At 50.3% G+C, this 12873-nt stretch overlaps 4 protein-coding genes and 1 pseudogene across 4 annotated transcripts; 2 read left to right on the forward strand and 3 right to left on the reverse strand.

Moving 5' to 3' along the window:
• Nucleotides 1–863: 863 nt before the first annotated feature.
• SAPIO_CDS1093 (uncharacterized protein) lies at nucleotides 864–1296 on the forward strand (the record flags this gene model as incomplete). The annotated part of the gene is made up of 3 exons (XM_016784453.1): nucleotides 864–906; nucleotides 979–994; nucleotides 1083–1296. The coding sequence occupies 3 exons, from the start codon at nucleotides 864–866 to the stop codon at nucleotides 1294–1296; spliced, it is 273 nt and encodes a 90-aa protein (XP_016646008.1).
• Nucleotides 1297–1670: 374 nt separating this feature from the next.
• SAPIO_CDS1094 (Uncharacterized protein) lies at nucleotides 1671–2345 on the reverse strand (the record flags this gene model as incomplete). The annotated part of the gene is made up of 2 exons (XM_016784454.1): nucleotides 1671–2084; nucleotides 2163–2345. The coding sequence occupies 2 exons, from the start codon at nucleotides 2343–2345 to the stop codon at nucleotides 1671–1673; spliced, it is 597 nt and encodes a 198-aa protein (XP_016646009.1).
• Nucleotides 2346–3225: 880 nt separating this feature from the next.
• SAPIO_CDS1095 (uncharacterized protein) lies at nucleotides 3226–4042 on the reverse strand (the record flags this gene model as incomplete). Its single annotated transcript, XM_016784455.1, has 3 exons — nucleotides 3226–3719; nucleotides 3802–3868; nucleotides 3956–4042. 3 exons carry the CDS (start codon nucleotides 4040–4042, stop codon nucleotides 3226–3228), a joined length of 648 nt encoding a protein of 215 aa, XP_016646010.1.
• A 2582-nt stretch (nucleotides 4043–6624) lies between these two features.
• SAPIO_CDS1096 lies at nucleotides 6625–7731 on the forward strand (annotated as a pseudogene; the record flags this gene model as incomplete).
• A 724-nt stretch (nucleotides 7732–8455) lies between these two features.
• SAPIO_CDS1097 (uncharacterized protein) lies at nucleotides 8456–9637 on the reverse strand (the record flags this gene model as incomplete). The annotated part of the gene is made up of 2 exons (XM_016784456.1): nucleotides 8456–8855; nucleotides 8925–9637. 2 exons carry the CDS (start codon nucleotides 9635–9637, stop codon nucleotides 8456–8458), a joined length of 1113 nt encoding a protein of 370 aa, XP_016646011.1.
• Between the last annotated feature and the right edge of the window lie 3236 nt (nucleotides 9638–12873).

A 12873-nucleotide genomic window follows, 5' to 3' on the forward strand; every position in this document is an offset into this window, starting at 1 on the left:
AGTATAGATCCATGAGCAAGAATTAATCTGAAGAAAAACCGAGGAAACGTCACAGGTTCCTGGGACCTAGACCATAATTTGGGATGGACTGACTTCAGTACTGATCTGGGGCGTGGCCCTCTTAACACACTCATGCCAGGACGTATCCTAATGCCGATAGAGGTCCGCAGTAACATGCACGCGAATCTAAGATGGGCCAATGGTGGGTCTTCTAGGGATCTCGGCTGCGGGAAAGTGAATCTCCCCATTCGAAGAACGCCGTAGCCCAATCTTATGGAAACTTATTCTCCACGCGGATAAACGGCGACCATATCAAGCAGCGGTCCCTCTTGTCGAGCAAGCCCCCCTCGGCTATGGGGGTGCCTTTCAGACTTGCACTCGCAATTCGGCACACCATGCGTGGACTAAGGCCCCCATTCGAGGCGATTCTTGTCAAATGGGTCAGAAACCTGGGTCGAGGGGAATGTCTAATATTTGGGAGAACGGTTCCAATTCCGGATCGGGTCATCGGGCGGCGTTGCTCCGCGGTTCTGGCAGGCACAGACATGACGAAATATGGCCTCTTTTTGAGAGGCTAGAGGCATGACTTCGGATTCCGAAAAATGTTCCCTGTAAACCAAGTTTGTATCAGTGAGCATGGAGACTTCATGGGATATGGTGTCTGGAGTACGAAGTAAGGTGTTTCTTGTTTGGAGGTTTATGCCAAGATGAATGCACAAATGCCAACAGCTGTCAGTACAGAAGACCAACGTTGCGGTCTCCTTGATGACTAAGCGAATATTTGAATTGAAAACTGCATGAAGCACCTTGTGAGAAAGATTCAATGGTTCAGTCCATCATCGAATACATGCAAGACCGTCGCAATGCAGGCTACACGCTGCTTGCTTAAGAGATCCGTGTGGAAGGGTAAGTCTCGGTTTCTTCCCCTCTAATACTACAGCTCTCGACTTTCCCAGCTAACAATGACCTCCCCTACAGGCCCCAACATTGTCCCGTAAGTTTTGTCACGCGCCATCGCTCACCCGAGAACCCAGCTCGAAACCTCCCCTAGAGAGAATCTCGGATCCTAATGAACAACATAGTCTCCCAATCGTGCGGCCAGAGCCCGGAAAAAAGGTCCCCCCCATCCGAACACGAGCTCGCTCTGCGACTATCCTGCCCAGCTTCGTCGGGCTCAAATTTCAGGTCTACAATGGCAAGGTGTACCACGACGTCGAGATAAAGGAGGAGATGGTCGGACACAAACTCGGGGAGTTCTCGCCGACGCGGAAGCCCTTCATCTGGGACAAGAACTAGTGCCTGTGTGTTTCTTGCACCAAAGCGAGAGAGAGAAAGCCAGAGAAGGGGGATTCAATAATTGTAGACATCTTTGTACTATACTGTCACGATAAAATACCATTTTACGAGGGAATAAAGGACGTCCTGAGAAAGGGAACAAAATCTTCATTGATCGAAACTAGTAATTTGTCGTTTTCATGGTCTTGTATCATTAACCTTTGTTTCCTTGGTTTCCTAGGAGAGTGTTCCCCTCGTAGTCCAAACGCCAAACTCCCCAAAAACGCCAGCCAGCAGAATATCTAAGCGAGCTTCTCATAGTACAGACTAAAAAGAAAAGAGACAGAGGTCTTTCCCCTCTCGCAAACCACAACCAAACCTCCAAGCAAAACCACTCATCGGTAGAACTCGCTCCTTTTGACGTTCACTCCATACTCAGACAAGGCCATACCAAGGTCCTCGATAGAGAGAATCGTCTTATTCGCGCTCCCACCGCTCCCACCACCACCGTACCCCGCCCGCTGGATACCCAACAGCGGCCCACCTCTCGACTGGTCTTTGCCAGGTTGCGCGCCGCCCGCTTGCTGACCGGGGATCGGGAACCCAGCTGCCGCTCCGAGGTTACCCATGGGGTTATTCGCGTTGGTGTTGGAGGCCCGTATCCGGCTGTACTGGTATGCGTCGGCCGAGACGTCGGCGATGAACTTTTGCGTCGCGAGGGCTAGGAGGCGGGCGAGGCGGGGGTCGGTCTGCGGGGGAGGAGGGAGGCCTGCCTTGGTCATGTAATAGTGCGTGACGGCATCTGGGATCTAGTTCCAGGTTACTTGGGTTAGCTTGAGATGAGCTGGAGTAGCGGGGTTGGAGATAGGTGTCGTGTGACTCCGTACAATGGGCGCATAGTCGTCCATCTTGGATAGGAACTCGCGCAGCGATGTATCCTTCTTGGTGGGCATTCGCGACTCTGGGATAGTCGGCGCCACTGTGGCGACGGTTGTGTTCTGGGTCGGTTGAGAGTTTGGCGCGGCGATCGCCTGCTCGGGGTTATCAGGCGCGTTGGAGTTGGTCGCCATATTCGATGAGGAGGTTCTGTATCGAATTATATTAGAATAAATTGGGTAGATTTCGTATTTATTGAGCTGGAGTCGATGCGCGGATGATGAAATGGGATATATCCGTTCAGATTCGGGAACGGAGGTTCGAGTTCTGGATGTCGGTCGCGGTGGCCCTAGGTTGACGCCGCTCACCAAGTCGAGGTCGGTTCCGGATATCACGTGACAGTATTTTGAGCCTGGCAGGAAGAGGGAAGGGATTACACAGGACAATTATCCGTCAAAATTCCTTGATTATTTTTCACCATCTTAGAGTTTTTAACATTCTAGACTTTAGGTTTCAATGTGTTCAGTGTTGAGGTGATTCAGTTCCATGTGAGGATGAGAGGCAGGAAAGAACGACCTGCCTTCACACGAGCAGCATCTTGGAGTGTTCAATGTTCGTTTCCAGTCATTGATACTCTCATACTTGCTAAAATCAATAAATTCATATCAAACCATTCCAATCCCTTTTTTTGTTAAAAAGCACCTTTCAAGGATATCATCCCACATGGTCTATTGTTAATACATACAGCCCTGATATAGTCACCAGAGCCCTGACCCTCTGACCGTTATGCTTATGAGTAAAGCCCAGCTCAAGCTCCCTGCTGTCCCGTTCCTTTCCTCTTCCTGGGTCCCACTCACACGGTGGTATTCCTGGAGCGTTAAATTGGTAGGTACGTTCTCCCACATGGGCAACTTGCCTCAAGTAGTTCTCAAAATGAATCGCAGCTCTGAAGGTGATAAATATCCCACCAACTGAAAAGGACTCCACCCCAACAACGCCCTTCATATACGAGAGTACGAATCAAGGAATCCAATGTCAGGCCTGTGCAGAAACGAAATGTCTCCCTCGGACCTCTTAAACGGGAAGCTTGAACTTAGCCCCCTTGAGAACCTTCTTGTAGTAGATCCAGAAGAAGTCGCTGTAGAGGATGGTCTGAATGATACCAGCAACCACGGCGATCCAATCTATGTTTCGGTCGGGTTCGGTGACGTAGCGGTAGATCCAGTTGGGGATATAGAGGGCGCGGTAGATACCGAGCGCGAAGAGGTAATGCGTCGTGATGGTCTCGGCCTCGCCGGTTCGCTGGAGCATGAATAACTGGGGCAGAATGGCGACGGACTCGAGCCAGATGGAGAAGGCCCAGAGAATCTCCATGACAGTGTAATAGTAGGGGAAGAGGACGGCGAGGATGGCGGCGCCGGCAAGCAGGTATTGGACTCGGAACGTGTCGGTACTAGGATCGTTGGTCGGCTTGTATGTCGTGGTCATCAAGTAGAGCGTGTAGCCCTGGGATGTGATGAAGAGGATCTTGAAGATGAAGTTGTATGGGGATCTCGTCCAGAACAGATCTATCGTGAATGGTTAGTAACCAGATGCGGAAGGCAGATTGCGCCACGACCATCACGATCGCGGAACAGTCGAATTACATACCAAGATATCTTGTAATATATACAAGGAAGTAAAGAGCTTGTGACTTAAAGCTGATACCCGAGCAGCTCTGAGATCAATGGTTAGTTTGCGTGGTCCTTCCTCTGGGCGGGTCCAGCGCCAATCGCGCTTTCCCAACCCCTGGAAAGATACGAACCTTGGACTGGGTCATCTTATGAAGGAGAATCAAAATAGAGACGAGATGGGACAAGTCGCCCAGGACTCGGAAGAGGTTGAGCGACATGATTGCAGAGGTCGTAGCAATGATCGTGGGGAAAATGCGACGACTTCTGGCGAGTGTGTTGCTCAGCGAGCTTGAAGCTTTTTGGTCAGGAACATTAGGCCTCGAAAAAGTGAAGTGTCCTTTTGAATGCGGTGGCAGGTGCACTTACATTGGCAGGCGTGCTTTGGCGGCAGGAGAGGCTATTTCTATAATAGCCGGTGTTTTGCCGGAGGTGCCTGACGAGAAGCATAACACTAATAGCTGACGGTGGTTATTGCACGGGCACCTATTTACTGTTACAGAAGAGACACGGCAACTGAGAGAGTCGGCATGAATCATCAAATGCCGTATGGCTCGGATTCTGCCACCATGGCAGTTTCTTGGTTTTGTTTTACCTATGCAACAATAGTTGTTGAGGACTAAGGCAATTATCAGGCGTTGATTTACGAGCCTGCTCGTAGCCGTCATGACGAAACATCTAAGAGCCAGACAATCCGGATCTCCAGACGCACGTCTATGAATGGACTTCCGGAATTATTGTCCCTTCTGGGCATAACGGCAGACGCAGCACGCGGATAACCTTACATAACCTCACAGACAGCCCAAAGCAGGAACGGATGCGGTGGAAAGCGCAGGGCTTATTTCCCTTGAGCTGATCGGCGAACTGCATCACCTTAGCAGGTTGGACTCCAGAACACGAGCCTCCCAAGAGCAGTTCGTCCCGTTGATGCACGCTTCCGTCCAATGGTCTACTTATATTCAGGATATAACGCAAGTACGAGGTATAACAAAGTATACAAGTTCTTGTTGGGTCTGGTCGTCGAACTATCGAAGGCCCCCCCGAGCAACTCCCACAAACCACACGGGAGCAATGAATTCAATTATGCACGCAGTGTTCCAACTCCTCTTTTCTCAACCTTCTTGAGTTCTCTTCTCCTCACTTTGGGGTTACAACATTGGACCATTCTTTTGGAACCGAGTTCTAGCTTGCAGCGCGACTATCCGCAAGCGGGCAACTTCATGATCATGTGTATACCACTAACCTATGGGAACAAAAGCTCTTAAATGTGTCGCCAGTCTCACTTACAGAAGCATTTGGAGGATTGGGGGATTGGGGGATTTTCCCTGATCCAGTCTGGTTGCCGTATATTGCCTGGCGACCTCACGGAAACGAGCAGTCGGGAACCGGCTATCTCGTCTTCCTCGAATGGGGTTTGACCCGACGAGTCATTGGCTACAGGTAACATCACACCCCATGAAACGCATCCATCACAGAAGAAGCTATGACCTTCCGCGGGGGGTTCTTGCAGGATATAATTGTGACATGGGCCCGTGTTCATTATTGTTATCTCGAAAGAGGTTGAGAGTCTAGATGTGATGGCTGCCCCGCCGTTCGGAACGAGCCTATTCCTCCCTCCTTATCCTCCTTCCCCGCACTCCGGGAACGTCAACAAGGGATCTCGGCGAGTCCCCGTTGAGACGACTCCTGTGGCTGGACGATACACCGCACTACAAGAAATGGGCGTGCAGATTGCAGAACTTTTCCTGGCTTGGGAAGGTCCTGCTCAACTAGCGCGATGCACCAAGTGAAGTCCCGAAGCTACACTAATAAAGATCGGGAATCTAGGCCTTCACGAAGGCGACTGAGTCGACTGGGGGCCGAAATAACATAAGCTGACAGCCAGCAAAGATAATGGAGAGTCAATCTTGGTTGAGTTGGATTAGAAATTCACCAGACAAATTCGCCATCGCACCTGCACTTCAGTTGTATCGTGATGTATCGTGGGGGAGAAGCCGCAGGAGGAGGGGCGAGGAATAGTGCGCAAGTATAATATCCAAGGAACTAGTTTACAGCCTGGAACAGCACCACCAATTAGTTTCCGGTGGTTTTAAACGACTTTGGAGACCAGTGTTCAATGTTGTACTTCCAAGACTCACCAACCAAATACCGCAATTGATACTACCCGACCCCTTACGGCAACGGTTGTATTAATGCCACCATCCATGAGCCACCCTTGAAGGCCCATGAAATTGGACATGTACCTAGCTAGATGGGGAAGGCCTTGCATCACACGCAACCAGAGGCAAAAAAAGAGGAACAGAAAAAAGTTGAGGAACAAAAAATTGTCAAGCCTGCACCCAGCTCGCCTCCACCAATGTACAAGTCGGTGAGCTGGACTAGTTTCTGTAGATGACAGATCCATGGATCCTGGTAGATTCATCTAGAAGTGTGGGGCAAGAGGAGGGCGAAAAAAGGTTGAAATACTCGATGACATCTCGTTCTCCTTTGCTCTCTTCTTCTCCCTCGTCTTCCGGGCCTTCCAGAGCTTCAAGATTACGGATTACACATAGACAGCCTTAGGCTTCTGAGGGCATACGTCATTTATCAAGACCCGCCGAGACCTTATCCACACTTACAAAAAGACTCGCGAAGAAATACTTCGTATTATTCCTACCTCTCATCCACTTCCAGCAAAGCTCCCTCGACATTTCCCTGCTCGAGCTCTCACTCAACCCCTCTTAAGCTTTAACCCTCGGGCCGAGCTATATCTGCACTTTCACTTACACCTCACATCCACCTCCACCTCCATACACAAATCACAATGGCCCAAGATCACCATGCCCTTCCCGACCAGTACCCCTCCGCCGACAACCCCCACCCCCACCAAAACGACCACGACCACGACCAAGACACCGACACCGTAACATTCTCCTTCACCCACTGCGGCACCCCCCACGAAATCGTCTTCCCCTCCGACGCCACCATCTCCGAAATCCCCGCCGAAATCGAAGAACTCCTCTCTATCCCCGCCGACCACCAAAAGCTCCTCGTCCCGCGCCTCGGCCTCCTCAAACCCCCCTTCCGAAACCCCGACATGCCCGTCGCGGACCTACCCCGCGCCAACGTGCGCCTCCTGGGCTCCCGCGCCGAGACTGTCGAGAGGTTTCGCGAGGCGTCCAAGTTTGCGGAGAGTAGACGGCTGGCGAGGGAGGCGGCCATGGCGAGGAGGCAGGGGCGGAGGGCTGGTGGTGGTGGGAGGGGGGCGCAGATCGCCACTTTGGATTCTTCGTCGTCGCAGTATACTTTTCTATCGGTTAAGCCGTTGCAGTTCCTTCCGCATCCTGAACGATCATTGGAGCTTCTCAACCGTCTGAAGAATGATCCGGGGATTCGCCACGCAATGGCGAAGCATAAATTCACCGTCGGGCTGCTCACGGAGATGGAACCTCTTTCCAATACGCAAGTTTCCCATGAAGGCACTACCCGTCTGCTGGGTCTGAATCGGAATCAGGGCGAGGTGATCGAGCTGCGTCTCCGGACCGACGCCCACGACGGATACAGGGATTACAAGACGATTCGGAAGACGTTATGCCATGAGCTGGCGCATAACGTCCATGGGCCGCATAACCGCGACTTTTGGGACCTCTGTCGTCAGATCGAGCGGGATGTCGCGCAGGCTGACTGGTCTGCCAAGGGACGTACTCTCGGTGATGTAGAATATGCTCCTGCGCTGTCAGAGGCGGAAGAGCACTATGATGAAGGCGGCTGGGTTGGTGGGTCGTATGTTCTCGGAGGCAGATCCGAAGGACAGGACGGCGGCCTAAGTCGCCGGGAAGTCCTACGGAAAGCGGCGGAGGAGAGGCAGCGGAGAATGGAGCAGGAGAGGAGGGATAGGGGTGATGATAACACGGATGCGGGACATTCATGATTCATGACTGGTTTCTTGGATTAGCTAGCGGAGCTTGGGATCACTTTTGACTTGGGCCTTTTTCCCTCTTTCTTCTTTTCTCATTTTATTTCTATGCTCATGATGCAGTATACCCAAATCGGATTCTATGTATGGGTTGGAGGGGCGCTATGGAGTTTTCCAAGGATAGGCATCGCATCTTGATAATTTTATCTCACATACACACACACACGCCCAGCGACTAGCATGGTCTCCTTCTTTTCAGTCTCAATTGATATTGGACCACCTTGGTATAGCTGCATATACTGATTGGTATTATCAACGCTTCTTCCTCTGCCGGCTTGCCAAGCTTCATCTTTGAACCGTATTTCATATTACAAGAACTAGTAGTTTTCTCCTCCAAGAACCAAGAGGTCAGGAAGCTGAAGTGCGGAAAAAAAGAGAGAAAATTCCGAATTAACATGTACATGAAAACAACACATCCCGAAACGCCAAAGTAACCTCATGTCCCAATGTGTACGAAGTATGATTGCTGCCACCAGTGACTCAGAATGTAAGGACCGGTGTCCAAGACCGCCGATGGGTGCTTTTGGTATGGTATGTATGATACAGGTCGGATAGCACAGATTGATTCGTTACGCCAAATATGGCTTTTTCGTCGTTTTCTCCCCTTTGTTTTGTTCTGGGCTTCAGGTCGTCCTACGCCTCGAGTCCGACTTTCTTCCAGCTACCACTGGGCTCTCGCCTAGGCTCCATTGAGGGCCTTCAAGCGAATTTCCGATTCCTTCTTCTTCCTTTCCTCCTCTTCTCGCTTCTTCTTCTCTTCGGCATCTTGCTTCCTCTTCTCATCTTCCTGCCTCTTCCTGGCTTCGTCCTGTCGTCTCTTGTTATCGGCCTCCTCCCGTCTTTTCTTCTCCTCTTCGTCGCGCTTCTTCCTCTCTTCCTCGGTCAGGTTCTCGTCCTCTTGCTGCCTTTTGTTTTCCTCTTCTTCCTTCTTCTTCTTCTCTTCTTCCTCCTTCTTCTTTTTCTCTTCTTCCTCTTCCTTCTTCTTCTGCTCCTCTGCCTTCTTTCTCGCATCCTCTTGCTCCTTCTTGATCTGAGCGAACGTCTTGACCCATTCCTTCTTCTCAGCTACCCATTCGTGCCTAGATGGAGAAGGTTATTAAAGATGCTCCGGGACGGGACTGCGGGACAACGACGTAATAAAAACTCACCCTAGCCATGATGTGGTTGCCAGAGACTTGGCGCCGTACTCATTAATTAGGATTTTTTCGAAATTGTATGGGATAATGGCTCTGACGCCTTCAAATTCGGTGGTTCGCATGGGGAATAGATCGGTAGTCTGGTATTTGTGGTGGTTCTTGCAGCTCCAAACACCGGGGTTGTTCGAAGGGTCTCGCTCCATGACACCTGTGATATCGACGAACATGCCGTTCTCCATGTCGATCCAGCGAGCATCTATGATATTCTGGCCATCGCCCCTGTCGATGTCGATATGGTGGGGGTTGATGTCGAGAAGATATGTCTTGTTTCTCGTCTCGCCGTTCTCTTCGACGTAGCTGTACGCATGCTCGGTGCGGTTGTAATTCTTCCCGAGGAAGCGAAGTGTGTCGGTAGACATCTGAACATCAACATCGTAGTCCCAAGGCATGATCTGGCCGTTCCACCACCACCCTAGGAGGGTTCCGTGGGCGATCCAGGTCTCCGCGCCTAGCTTGTCGAGAGTTGTGAGGTACGCGCGGATGAGATGTCTGAGCACAATTCGATGGTCGTCGTAAGACACTTGCTGGCTGAAGTACCTAACGTCGTAATGGCCGAGATGCGCATCACCGCCAGGTTCGTGGAAGTACTTGTTGTCTTTCCGTTTGCTGAGGGACAGCGCCTGTGGCAATGCGGCCAGTAGTAGGAGAGATTTGAAGAACTTCATTTTGTTACGTCACGGAAGCTGGCGGCTTCGGGTAGGTAGGTTGACTCCGTGACAGCTCCTCGACGGCTAGCGATTATCGCATATGGGATGGTGAGGAATGGGTTACAAGTACGCTCTGGCACTGGCGGCGGTCGAGAAGGAGTGCGATCCGTCCGATGATGCTCGATCGATTAAAACCTCAATGTAAAGGTGGTCAAGTCCTGAAAGACGTGATCCAAGACTCCGGGCAGAAGGGGGGGAATAAGGGGCGAGGTCAAGAAAAAGGAAAGCGCTGAGGGAGTGGTAGTAGCCCGGGAAGCACAACTTCGATCAACCTGGCTCGGGAGTATACAAGGACAGGATCTATGGCGCCTGAGTTGGCAGTGGCAGATCTCAACCCTCAAAGGTTCGATTCGGGTAGGTTGATTCGAGGATCGTTGGCAGCGAGTGGGCGTCTTGATGGATCGGCTGGCTAAAAATAAAGAAGGGTAGGCAGTCGATCTGCGTATCCGAGACGTAAGGAGAAGCAATTGGTGTAATTGCCTTGGAAGGGTTCGGCTGACAGCACAGTCAGAGTTTCGGAGAAGGAATAGGAACGTGAAAAAGGAGAGTGAATATGTCCTACAAGAAGAGGACTAGATCCAGGAACCTTGGGATATGATGCCCCAGAGTTGGTCGCTAAAAAAATATCGAAGGAGAGGGAAAATTATGTCGCGTGACTAGTTACTGGACAAGATAGGGCAGAAGCAAACTAATAATACACGGAGAAGGGGGGAACGTTGATGCTATTAATCTTTCCTGCCTTGGCAAAATCTTAGATGAGCATCTGGAACTGTATCCAATTGTACATTCAATGCGCTAGGATAACATGATATCAATCTCCCATTACGTTGGCATCAACGATAATGCTCCCTTCCCTTGGCAATGGCGTCGTTGGCAAAGCTGCTAGGAGGGTATCAAATCGCAGTTAGAAGTACTGAGGTACTTTGATATCAACTGGGCGTATACATTAGCGCTGGTTCTAATCCCTGTCCCCGGCTTGTTAAACGGTACAATTAGGATACGTTAAATAATGAGAGAAACAAACTACGGTAAATGTACTTTGGCTGTACAAAATTCCTCAGGTCTTGACACTTGTTTGACGCAGTCAGCCATGCCGGATTAAGCAGGAAGGCACGGGGGCCGTTACGAAGTACTTCATACATCTCGCTATGAAGCAAACCAGTGGTTCTGACGCTCTCCTTGATTACGAGGCCAATGTCTATTCCTACCCACCAAAGACTTCTTTGATCGGATCTTCGGCTCCCTCAATTGCTCTTGGTCAACCCTTTTTTTTTTTTTTTTTTTTTTTCCCCTCCGGTGCGATTGATAATAAACTATCAGTATACGAGGCCATCGCAAATTCAATGCCACTCAACTGCAAAGAACAGTTCAAGTTGCATTAATGGGTTAAGTTTGAGGTCGCGTGCCAGCTTCCCCAGAAAACGATTCTAGTGACAATCTGTCGACCACCAGCACTTTGATCTGCATCCTTGTAATTGTACTGTCCGTTCGCTTAACGTATAAAACGGCCTCCTGGCACTTCGCATATATACACTATCCTTAACGTTACTTTATGGGGTAACAAGTCAGCGGAGAGCCTCCGATCCCTTCCCAAATCAAATATTCTCAACCTTCGCAGTAATATTAATAGCAATAGCACCTAAGCACTTCAACTGTGTAGCTAAAGACCAGAGATCACTAGCCAGAAGCCAAGTCTCGAAATGGAAGGGTCCCGCGTGCTTCTTTCTAACACCAAGAGCCGTCTTCCCGGCTTGTACTTACGGAGCAGCAAGTTTGTTTTTCAAGAACTTGAATTATAATAGGTCGGAGAAAAAGCACAAGAAGAAAAGACGAAATATGCTGGTATGCTGGCCGGTTATCAACACGAAAAAGCAGCTCTTCACCATCGATGTGTTCCCTCCGGCTGCGAGTAGAGACACACGACACACTGTCTCGGATCAACCTGCGCTCAAGGCCGACCTAACCGGAGGTTTCACTTGTTCTTCGAAACAAGCGCCCTTCTTCCCTGTTCAAGTTTGACACTGCCACGGCGAATTGCCTACGAAAAGCAAGACGTCTGCCGACGTTCACTCAAAACGCACCTCGGTTCAGTGTTCTTAGATTAGGATCAGATCGTCTGTTTCTCCTAGCAAAGCACTAGGATGTCGGTTATCCTATTTGTGCTTCGACGGGAACAGGCATTACGACTGCATTCTGGACCTGACACATTGAATGAACACGTAACTGCACACGAATTTCCTAGGTTTCCATGAATTCCACTTGGCAATTGCGCTGTGCTACTTCGTCCTTCCATGTCCTGTGGCATCTGGGCTTGACGTTTCCAATCCCACTCAGTCAGCTCCTCAGACCCACACTATGACGCGTCGAGGTTTTTTTTTTTATCAATCTCATCCCTGCTTAGGGCGTGTCTGGAGGCGGTATCTTGACGCCCTATCAAACGTCGTCGCTCGATCCCCTTTTCTAATACTGCCGTCGATGACATACTTAGCTAGATCACCCGAGTATCTCAAAGGAACAATGAGTAGCCCACGTCAACGAATACTTCTTGAGTTATCGATCAGTCGAACGGAGGTGTTTCCAATTGCCGGTGTATAGTATAACATGGCACCTCTAGTGGAGTGAAGCTTGCAATCGTCCGTTCACAGGGAGACGTCAGGTTGAGGACGAGGACCACCAGGGTGCTCTGAGACTCCATTAAGGGGTTCTTACGCGTCACAATACTGCTCATCGGACGCGCATGCTGTAGTACTAGTGAGCACCTCGCACTAGACGAGGACAAATGCATTTCGGGATGCTGAAAACAGCGACTGGCTCTGCCTCGTCCTCTTGTGTTCTAAATATACGAGACGGGTGGAAATTCTCAAGATCGAGACAGCTGGGATTGGATTTACAGTCTATATTTCTCCTCTGGAGAAAGTCGAGGGCAAGACTGAGCAAGATATTGGATGGAGCTAGCTTCATTCTCATCTGAGATCTGACAGTCGGGTGACCCCGTTCGTCCAGGTCTGCCTTTCACCTGCTCCACATTCAGCGGAAGACTTTCCGAGTGGTTTATAGATTTAAGGGGACGCATAGGTCCTTCTGTTGCAGAGGGTACGGAGACTTACACAGAACGCTCATCGTGATCCCTCAACAACCTTCATCCCGGAGGTTGTAATCGCCTCTCCAAGGCACATTCGATTCTTCTTCTTTCT

Source organism: Scedosporium apiospermum (genome assembly GCF_000732125.1).
Source record: "Scedosporium apiospermum strain IHEM 14462 chromosome Unknown SEQ_SAPIO_0044, whole genome shotgun sequence".
Classification (NCBI taxonomy): Eukaryota; Fungi; Ascomycota; class Sordariomycetes; order Microascales; family Microascaceae; genus Scedosporium; species Scedosporium apiospermum.